The sequence below is a fragment of the Meleagris gallopavo genome, chromosome 1 (assembly GCF_905368555.1).
Source record: "Meleagris gallopavo chromosome 1, MGAL_WU_HG_1.1, whole genome shotgun sequence".
NCBI lineage: Eukaryota > Metazoa > Chordata > Aves > Galliformes > Phasianidae > Meleagris > Meleagris gallopavo.
This window is the reverse complement of record NC_139404.1, coordinates 107,116,585-107,128,115: the sequence shown is the minus strand read 5'-3', so window position 1 is coordinate 107,128,115 and position 11,531 is coordinate 107,116,585. Positions and strand designations below refer to the sequence as shown.

Genomic DNA, 11,531 nt, shown 5'->3' with positions numbered 1-11,531 from the left:
ACAAAACATCATTAGCAGTTGGTGTAAATTGGGTGACAGCCAGTTTACTTGCTTTTAACCAGAAAAAAAATGTGTCAGTTTATTGCTTTTTCATTACTGCCTTAATGACACTGAACTATACCCAGGTATATGCTACAAAACAGAGCAACACTTTCATTGTTCTGGTTGCCAAAGCCCAAGGATCCAGTGGTCTCTGTCTAAGGGGGGAATTTTAAATGCCACAGAGCTAGGAAGCTTAAAGAAGTTTTATTTCAGGAATTTCAATTTTGTGTCTGTGAAAGCAATGTGATACTTTTCTCTCTTAAGTAATTATTCAAAGATAAGGGACGCAGAACACTTCAGAAATATAATTATTCGTATTCACTCTTCTGCCATTCATCCTGTAATTTGAAAGCTTAGAAAAAAAATTCAAAACATGAATCTTCACTTTAGATGTTCGTGAGGAAGTGAAACCCTTTGATGATAAGCAGCAGTGCAGGAAATCTATTCATGAAACAAATCACTCCTGCAGACAGTAAATGAAACAGATGTGTGTATGGGCAGAATGCCTATGCGTTAGGCCACAGTTACTGGAGAATGTTTACAGGCATTTGCTAATGGTGTGAAATGACAACAGAACAAGTTCCTGCCTCACCTTTGAGTGGCTGTACCTCCAGAGTTGCTTTCTGCACCCATCTCACTTGGCCAATCAACTGCTGTATGTGTCATCCCAGTCTCACAGCTATTTAATTTCAAAGTTCTCTGCTCATTCACAAATGGCCGATGGTGTATTTTTAATCCTCCTAGGATGAGGTACAAAGTGCAATGCAGAAGAGCAGTTCTTTAAGCTGCCATAACTCAGCTGTATTTCACCGTGTGTCTGTGCCCATAATTCAGATGGAATCTCAGTATCCGGAGTTGTGCTAACATGAAAAGCAATGTGGAGAAACAGGGATTTTGATATATATTTTAATATAAGAACATTTATTTCTAGTATACCTTGAAGGTCTGCAAGAAACGGAAGCTTTTAGATATTGTGTGGATATACTGCAATTTAAACACTCTCAGAAATGCAAAGCCAGTTCCAGTAACAGATGGCAAAAAGTGAGTAATGATCAATTCCAGTTCATAGGCTAGAAAACCTGTAAAACTAGTAAATCTAGTTCCAGAATGTTGCTGATCTATTTAGAGGTTTGCTTTATACCTTATGTAGTTAAAGGTGGGGCATTTTTTCTCTGTTTTTCCCCTACTTTGTTAATCCAGAGATACACAAGGGAAATAGACTCATAACTCTTCATCTAAGTAGATGGGAATCAAAAGTAGATCCAAGTAGATGTGCTCTTCAATCCGAGTAGATGGGAAAGCCTCAATACATTGTGGGCCCAAATCTAGTTGTCTTTAATAGTCACCTAGATTCCATGTTACAAGAGAGGAAGGAGAAGGGCAAAATTAGAGGAAAAGGAAAATCCCTCCCTTGAAGATGGATGTTTTGATATGGCTTTGCACAGGGTTTCTGGGTCTGTTCTCTGGAAGTGCTGGTGTTAATGCAGTTGTGAGGCCTACAGGTCTCTTTTTTGCAGTCCCATGCAAGCAAACAAGTGTGTAAGCCCGCTCAGTCCAGCAGATACTTACCATAGGCAGCTGGTCCCTGCTATCAGCAATCCCGAGGCACTTGTGGCTTGAGGACATCCTGCAGCATGTTCTGGAGTATGTCCTCTATCCATTCTCTCTGCGCAATTTCTCAACAGGGATCCAGGCTGACCTGCTGTCCCAGGCTTAGGTCACCTGAAGGCAAGGCTGGAGGTCTGCAGGAGCAAAAATTCCACAGTAAAGACAAGTCCTTGCACAGAGGGGAGAACTGGATTTCTTTCAGACCTGTTTTGTGGAAAGGAGGAAGACAGGAAAGGGATATCACCTTACCTGTGGGACAGGATGCCAACAGATGTGGGTGGTCACAGAAGGGTTGATGCTGCAGGACAGAGTGGGAAATTGGTGGGTACGAAATAGAAGGGTATACGTGAGCAAACTGAAAGCTGTAAAAATATATCAGCACTTAAAAATCACAGAATGGCCTGAGTTGGAAGGGACCTCAAGGATCATGAATCTCCAACCCCCCTGCCACATGCAGAGCCACCAACCTCCCCATTTAATACTACACCAGGCTGCCGAGGGTCCCATCCAACCTGGCCTTGAGCACCTCCAGGGACGGGGCATCCACAACCTCTCTGGGCAGCCTGTGCCAGCACCTCACCACTCTCTGAGTAAAGAACTTCCCCCTGACATCTAACCTAAATCTTCTCTCCCTCAACTTAAAACCATTTCCCCTTGTCCTGCTGTTATCTGCCCTTTCAAAGAGTTGACTCCTCTCCTGTTTATAGGTCCCCTTTAGGTACTGAAAGGCTGCAATGAGGTCACCCTGCCGTGTTTTTTTCTTCAGGCTGAACAAGCCCAGCTTCCTCAGCCTGTCTTCTTACGGGAGGTGCTCCAGCCCTCTGATCATCTTTGTAGCTCTCCTCTAGACCCTCTCCAAAAGCTCTCTGTCTTTCATGTACTGGGAGCTCCAGACTTGGACACAGTACTCAGATGGGGCTTCACAAGAGCAGAATAGAGAGGGACAATCACCTCCCTGTCCCTGCTGGCCACCCCTCTTCTGAGGGAGCCCAGGATACCATTTGCTTTCCGAGCTGCAACAGTACCCTGCTGGCTCATTATAATTTTTTCATCCATCAGGTCCCCCAGGTCCTTCTCTGCAGGACTCCTCCCAAGGACTGCTCCTTGAGTCTGTATGTATGCCTGGGATTCCTCTGGCCCAAGTGCAAAACCTTGCACTTTGCTGTGTTGAACCTCATTAGATTCACCTGGACCCACTTTTCAAGTCTGTTGAGGGCCCTCTGAATAGCAAAAATAATCACACCATAAAACATGAGGAGTTGGGAGCAACCTCTGCCCCCCCTTCCCCTCCTCTTTATCTAGTGAGGATGTATCAAGCTGTAGCCCAATACATGGTATGAATTTACGAAGTTAGCTGAAGTTAGCTGAAGTTAGTATTACGTGTACATTTAAAAAATGCCTCCACCAAAGGAAAAGATACACATGTGCAGTGCACTTCAGAACTCTTCTGGGTACCTAAAAATAAAGCAGTTGAAGGAACACAATACCTTGTTTTTTTTATAAGAAGTAGTTTCATCTACCTGCCAACTGTAAAATTCATTGTGCTAGTATTTACGCATGAACTGTCAACACGGATTTCTGTAGTCTTTACAGTAACCTGCATTTCTTAGGAAATGCCACTGAGTATCCTAGAAAAAACAAGAGATGAATCAAGGCGCAGGCAATAGTCATCTCTAAACTTCTAGAAGGAAAAAAAAGGCATTTATTTATTTTTAAAATGAGTTTGTTTTGGTGCAGAAAGAGATTACATCTTAAGCATTCATAAGAATTACATATTGTCCCGAAGAATTAAATTGAGTTCTTGAATGGTAAACCTTCACATATTTGTCTGTAATGGAGTGCACTGATTAAAAAATCCCTGTTCTTGCAATAAATTCTTACTCTCACATTGCACACAAACATAGAAGGTGTTTTGTTTAGATGGGTCACCTTCAATGGGGGAAAAAAAGAACAAGAGAAGCGTGAATGATTGATGTTTATTAATATGAATCAGATGGCTTGACAGATTTGGATTCAGTAGGCCTGAAGCACAGAGGGTGTTCTGAAGATGATGGTGATTTCAGATGCACAGGAGAAGTTTAAACACAAGAAAAAGATGCAAATTTGTATAGAACTACTGTGAGCAGAGCTGTGTGATAATAGGTTGGCTTCAGTGAATATCAGGACAGTAATGAGCAAAACCTGACAGCTTTCCAATTTGTGAAATAAAACACCACGTTAAGCAGTTTGCATTAATCTGTCTTGCTTGACCCCTAAATTTATTAAGATGTGTACAGCATTAAACCTTTAAAAATAACTTTGGGCTTAAAAATAGTGGATTTTAAAATAAGACTTTAGGGGAGGTAAAGCACTAAATGACCAGGACGTTAAGGATAAGATAAGGTAAGAAGAAAGAAAAAACGAAAGCACAACCTAATAAAATTCAACGAAAGCGATGGAATTTGCTGTGGAGAGGCTCAAAACTTGTATTTGAAAAACAAAACGTGGGCGCCACCTCCTGGGGTACCGAATACAGAGCACAAAAACTCTGCTGCTCCTTACTCTGCAAAGGTGAGGAAACAATGCTGACATCTGAGTGATGGGACATTCAGATCCTATGCCTTCTTTTTTTAGAGTTCAGGGCAGCTGTCCAAGATATTATTTCAATCCATTGCAGCTGATCAGAGGCTTCATCTTTTCTAGTTAATTGTTTCCTTTTGCCCAATATGGAAATGTACTGATGAAAATTTGGATCAAGAACATCTTGTTTGAGCGTAAGCAGGAAAAATCATGTTGGAGCTAGACATGCCTACCTCCTCCCCTCCCTGCTGGTTTCAGGTGAGTTCTGAAGCAGTTCTGCTTTCTTTTTAGAGCTAAAGCCAGAGGTTAGAATTGAACCTCTCAAAGTATTCAAAGAATTTGGATGGATATGATTTATTGGCTTTGAAGTTCATCTTAACAGGATTTAAAAAGACACAGTGGATGAGTTGAAAGAATTAATCATTTATTTTAAGCAGCAGAAAATTTGATTTTTACATAGTGTTTATCTGGAAATGGCAAGACCTGAAAGTGCCAAATACCCTTTTGGAAAATCCAGTAATGAGGCTTGGTAGTAATTGGGATAGATATCCTAATATAACCTGAAGACTGAATGGAAATAATAATAAAAGAGTCTACTCCTTTTTTCAAAGTATTGATCCTATTTTCCATTCAGTCTGTGTTGCATCTCCTCATTTGATGAGGTGAAGATTTGCCTCTACTACACGGAATCATTTCCTTGATGGTGAAGACTTTTCCATGCTTCCTGAGGAACCATCAAATAACAGCTGATGTAGTGATAGCTGTCGAAGATTTCTATATCTCTATTTATTTTTTATTTTTTAATAAAAAATGGGAGTTGATTCAGATAAATCATATCTAAACTCAACCTTGTATAGCTTTATACACACTCATTTGGCTGGTGAAGCAGTTTTCCCAGGACATATTGCAGTAATCCATGCCTTGGTGCTATCAAGAAATTGTCATTTGTCATTTCAATATGCCTCACTTGAACCTGTTTTATTTTGCCTAGGATTTTCCAGGGGACACCTATGTTGCAAACACAGCCATTTAAACACTGTGACATGATTAGCCTCTAACAACACAGGATAAATATACCCTTCAGGGGTTTGACATAGCTATGAGAGAAGGTACACTCCAAAGAAGAACACAATGGTTACAAACAATGCAGTTTATTCAAGTATTTTACCTAACTACACATCGCTGTAAAATCAAGTTGAGTCGCTCAACTTGAAAAAGTAAAAGTTTCTCATTCAGAAAGAAGAGCCAGAAGTCAAAAAGGGATTGACTGTAGTTCATGGCAATACAAAACCAGCCAGGCCTTCCATGAGGGGCCATCACCTGCTTAAGGAATGGTGCTGACTCTCCCAGCTCCTTGTAGTCCTCCCTCCACTCCTGTATTTCATAAGGCAAAGAACAAGGAAAAATATGCATACATGTGAGCAGTTTCCAGGGCATATTACCTAGAGGTCTGCCATGGGTTACGCAGCATTCCTTGAGCTACACTCAGTTCCATATGTTGGGAAATAAGTCCAGGAAGGGAGGAGAGTACTACACCAAGTGCTTTCCAAGCAATCTGGGGCCAATAAGTACAAACTAGAGAGGAACACCAGTGCTTAACTTTGTCCAAGTGAGAAGTGAAAGGAGCTGTACTCGAAAGTGTAAAGGGGTTCTTTGCACTCTGTCAAGTTCTGGGATCCCTTTCACAGGTGGAGTTTTGGCTCTAATTCTCTCCTTCCAGGCCCACCACCTGACTGCAACTATTTTCAATCCAGAGTTAAGTTCTAAAGCCTCACAAACTGCTTTAAAACAGATCTGTGAATGGTGACCAAGAAAATGGTATCTTTTGTTAGTAGGTTGAATTTTGGATACGGGACTCTTTTGGAACTTTTTCTGGGGGAGGTGGGTGTGGTGGTCAGAGACTTTCAGAAAATCAGAAGATTCATAGACAGTGAATTAACAGGACAGAAGTTAAATACACTGATTTGAAGTGATTATCACTGGTTTAAAGCGTGAGAGAACACTCAGTGTTACTGAATGCTCTTACTTAAATGCTGAGAATTACCTTCTATGTTTAATGCATGTGTATTTTACAATTAATCTAAAATTTCCAACATTTCAAAAACTATATGGCCACTAAGATCCAGCTAAACCTAAATGTAGTGAACAGAATAAAAAAGCAAACGGACTGTACAGTGGCTGATGTCAACATGTTTTAACATAATCCATTTTGTTTCTTACAGATGGGTGAGAAATACCACTAAGTGCTTTGTTATCTGGGGAAGGGAATATTCAGTAGCAGGCCAGTGATCTTACTTAAAGATGACTGCACCCTTTGTTCACTTATGGGTGGATAATTCCCAGTAACAAGCACCACAGAGTGCACTTTCCAAAATATTCAAGCACGTGTTCTCTTACCAAAAAGTCAGATGATTAGCTGGCATGGTTGCATTTACAACAGCTTTTCAGCAACTGCAGTTGCTTTCCTTTTCTGCTCTACCGAGGAACCTCAGCCTTGATCTGAAAGTCTGGCAGAAGACTGTGATTTAGCATCTCCTCATTTCACACAACCAGCCAGCCTCAGTTCACCTTACCCCTTTGTCAGTTAGTGCAATTCTTAACAGTAGCTTTTGCAGTACGGATTCACCCCATTCAGGGGTTTGGCTGAAGGCAACAATTTTATTTCAGGTAATGTTCCTGAGAAGAAATTACCAGGACTCCAGATTATTTACAAGCCTGATCTAAAGTCTAATTAGACCCCAGAAGCCAGAAGATCTGACCGCCTCTAAAGAGTGCTCATATCCCATTGCCATCCGCTTTCCCTTCGCTGAACAGCAGCAGGAATTTCACCACCCAGAAATGAACGATTTGTCAAGCAGAGTCAAGTTTGACAGCAACTATTGTCTAGGTAGATTGCACAGACCTTTCCTAAAAGGATCAATCAGTTATGCTCTTAAAATTTTTAATGGAGTGGAGTAATGGGTAGCTTACTAATTTCTCTTTCCTTTATTTCCTTTGCTTTCACCTCAGTCATACCAGCTTCCTTCATGATGAGGAACTACTACTGCTTGTGTATATGAGGCTCATGTTGGAGGGCAGAATATGGCAACCAACCAATAGAGCTGTTGAGAAACCTCCACGGAACCGAAAGAATGTTTCAATGTTTCAGGCATTCTGGATTATTAGACAGCTAAAAAACTACTCTGTCTTTTAAAAAAGTGCTATGTTAAGAGACAAAAAAAAAAAAAAAAAAAAAAAAAGACTGGAAAAGGTTAGTATACAAATGACTAATCCTTCAGTGAAACAGAAATTCATATGCTGCTAGTAACTGAGCAGAATCTTTTGATATCTGCTGATAAAGAGTTAAATGTTAAGAAACTGATCTGTTAACAAGAGAAACCAAAGCCAGTAGCACTGTGATTGCCACACACACATGAACTTGCAGAATATCAAAGCTGAGAACTGGAATTGCACCCTGCCTTGATATATTGCATTTAAGTTGGTCCAACTTACAAATCCTTAAAACAGAACAATCCCCTGTACCTAACTCCTTTTACTGAATCTGAAAAAAAAAAAGCTTATAAAAATTCTTCATGTTTTCTTCAACTCTTAAATTGAGCCAAAAAGCCCATGATAAAATTTCTAAAACTTGTAAAGGCAGTGGGATATAACTAATGTATTCCCATGCCTGAACTCAGGTTTAACTATTGTACTCAAATCACGCATCTTCAAATCCCTGATGACTGAACTGATAGCATCAATTATCTAAAAGGCTGTATCCAATAAAACATGGCTTTTCTGACATTTTCATGGTACATGATATTACATTCACATTAGGAGAATGCTGGTTCTGCAACAAATATTGATATGTATACAAGGAATGATTTAGAGCGCTGTGATTTAGAGTACCCTGTCTTCCATAATAAATAGAGAATATATCCCAGCACCATTTTTATCCAAAGCTCTGCTTTTTGGTGATTGTTTTCTTTGTTTCTTTTTTTTTTCTTTTTTTTTTTTTTTTTTTCTTCAGGTATGATTTAATCTGATTTCTGAAGTTCGTTAACAGGAGTATAAAATACCTCACAGCACTCTCCTTTAAAAAAATACACTGGGGGAAGCGACCACTGGTAAGACATACCTGGTAACACTGTAGTCTATCTTTGTATTTCATCTTTCATGGAAAAATGCTCAAGAGCATTATTTTTCTTAATGTGCTGTAGGCTAAAAAATCAACCCTCAAGGGTTTCTATTGCTCTTCTTGTTGCCAGAGCAACAAAGCAATACTCACCTGAATATCTGCCAATGTAAGTATCAATTTACAAGCTAAGATGAATTTTCTGCCGCTAGCAGATGTCACTAACAGCATTTTACTATAAACTAAATTTTAGTGGCAAGGGATGCCATGAAAACTCAGGAATATATTACTATTTCATTTGTCCTACTTGATTATTGCTCATGTAATTCAAGCATTTCTATTAAAATGTCTTGACCAATGACATTCAAAACAAAAGGGTAAAACTGAAAGCTTTTACATAAAATTTTCTACACTGACTTTGTTAAACAACTCAGAACAACTGTGGCTTGTCATCAGAAGCATACCAGAAACCTTTCCCAGCAAATTCCTTCCTAAAACTCCTTGTAAAGAGGAGACAGGAGGGGAGAGGGAAACAGAAGTTAACGTATTCTGAGAACATACATCTGTTGGTGCTTTCTGAATTGAAAAAGGGCTCACTGCTTACTGCTATATCAATCCAAACATGCACAACACGTTTCTGTTTGAAACAGGTGACAAAAACATTACTTGTATTCCTATACCATACAAGAAGGAATACAAGTTTGAAAAGGTTCGTTAACGTGTCAAACCAAACCCAGGAGGACTACATGGAACTGAATCACAGAAGGAAATGAAGCAAAGTCTTTTGCTGTAAGGAAAACCCAAAGAAACGCTTTGTTATAAAGTGTACTAAAAGACCTGATTAAAATTAAAGACATGTAGTAAAAAGACATGAAGAAAGAGACATATGGAAAGTACACGAGGCAGAAAAGACCTAAACTGTATTTCTTACGTTCCTTGCAATTGTTCTTCTCCCTTTAAAAGCTAAGAGGCAGAGCAGGAATGAGGCAAATTCAAAACTTCCTCCCACTTTCAACTCTTAATTCTAAGTTAAATCATTTTCAGATGTTAGATGAAAACACAAATCATTTTACCTTATGCAGTCAAGCAGTTTGGAAATGCAGGAATTAAAAGGGAAAGAAAACCACTGGCACTTCTAGTTATGAAGTGATATGCACATTAGTTTAAAAAACAATGGTGCTTTATTTTCACACATAGTATGCGCACCTCTGTAAAAGCACCATCCTGAAAAAAAAAAAAAGAAATATTCACTTATTCCCTGCAGAGTCAGAAGCAAAGGCAGTGTGAATCAGAAAACTGCAGGAAGGGATTACAGGCAGAAAAATTTCTGGGCGACAGATTGGGAGATTCTGAGCTAAGCTTCCTTTTTTACCACTTTCTTTTTACTCGTAGATTTGTAAACTGCTATTGAAATGCAAAGGATTTTTTTTTTCTGTTATTTTTCAGAGAGATAACTTGTTATCATTGGAATGCTCAACCTTGTGTTGTTTATCTGACAAAATACATGAAAAATTGTTCTATCTGCAAAGAAAATAGTGTGTTGTGACCTCAGCATTAAGATCTATGCTTGCACAGTGGAGGTCTGGTCAAATACATTCCTTCCTGATCTCTCCCACTATTGTTTTCAGTCTTACTGCATGTTTGTATTCAGATAGCCAGTCCAGAAATTTTTCATTTGCCTGTCACACCAATGAAGCTAAACTAAAACCCCCAACTGCTGCTCATGTTTAAAAACAAGCCAGCATTAAGATTTTCATTTCACAGTCTGTCCATGAGGAAAGACTTTTCTCTTGATTTTTTACATTGCTGAGCTCAGCAAAAAATGGGTTGTCTTTTTCGTTTCGTTGTTTCCTTTTTTACACACAAGAAATGGGAAAAGATACAACAGAACATAGACCTTAGATTTATAGTATCTATCTATACATATGCAATCCAGCCTTTTCTATATATCAGTCATTCTGAATTAAACAACCAAACAGCCACACAAAACCCCACAATAGGGGGAAAACTGAAATGCTTTTTTATGCACCGAAATGGAAAGTTGTTAAGTATTAATTTCCCTAACATCAACTACTAAGAAGTTCAGGAGTTACATTTGGTTGCATGGGATGTCTTATGTTTTAAGACCAGTTCTAAGTCACATGTTTACCAGTGGTATCATCCTTGTGAATTAAGAGAGGTAGTCTTGTTTTACACTAAGGCTGAACAAGTTTGTTTTTCAGTTTTTACCTCCTCAAACTATTTTGCAATGACACCTGGGAATGGTGATCCCTCAAGTGGCAGCAGACATCTTGAGGAACAAAAACCCAAACCACCATTTTTCTTGACCTCGCTTGCTTTAACTGCTGCGTGTATCTGACCTTTCTCCTTCCCCCGCACCATAAGCACAGCTTCAAAATGAACTGATGTAAACGCAATGCAGTATTCATTTAATGTGATTAGTAAGAAAGGTTATTAATTTTTTTTTCTCTTTTTCTACAGTCAGGGTTTGATCACTTAGAAAATTCTGATAGCTCTTTTTTTTTTTTAATATGAAAGAGGGATGGACAGTTTTGTTCAAATAGTGGAAGAACATCATGGTGTAGGGTTCTTTTTCTTTAAAAAAAAAAAAAAAAGGTACTATTGTGAGCATAAAGGCTCATTGTACTGTAGTAGCAAATCCATACCGTAGCACTTAAGAGAGGTGGTTAACAGTGCTTTGGTTCAGAATCAGTGTTAGAAAATAAAGCTTAAAAAGTTATGATGCAGAGTATTTGGAGGGCTTTCCAACAACAATTTGTAATGGATGTAGGAAGGACTGAGGCATTGGCTTCTTCCCCTTGGCAAAGTACTTTCTCCTTCATTCTGTTGAAGTCCCAGGTTTCATCATCAAGTTTCTCATTTCCATCGATGTCGCACCAAGGAGGATTCATCGTTGACCACGTCATTGTCAGTGTAGCGATGCTGACACCGTGGTGGAATAAGCAGCAGGATGATCAGGATAAGGAGGATAATCCCACACAGGCTCATGAGAGCATAGGAGGCAATCCACAACACTGGTTCATGGAAAGTTATGCTAGAAACGCAGTTGCTTGCAACATCTGTGGTTGTGAAAGGGCCTTCAATCTCAGACACTGGAGAACCATCAACCTCTGAGAAATTACAGAAAGAGAAGCATTAAGTCTATAAGACCATTTAAAAGCAAATAACAATATCTAGCCTAAAAACT

The 11,531-nt window shown here is 39.2% G+C and overlaps 1 protein-coding gene across 2 annotated transcripts in view; it reads right to left on the bottom strand.

Annotated features, from left to right (window-relative positions):
• Window positions 1–4,612: 4,612 nt before the first annotated feature.
• The window catches only part of BACE2 (beta-secretase 2), a 56,296-nt gene continuing 49,377 nt past the window's right edge, over window positions 4,613–11,531 (bottom strand). Inside the window, exon 9 of one of the 2 annotated variants that reach the window (XM_085208767.1) lies at window positions 4,613–11,454. In XM_085208767.1, the coding sequence (XP_085064893.1) occupies window positions 11,201–11,454 (254 nt within the window). In that variant the 3' untranslated portion in view covers window positions 4,613–11,200. The remainder of the gene's footprint in view (window positions 11,455–11,531) is intronic. The other variant, XM_085208773.1, reaches the window with a different exon arrangement.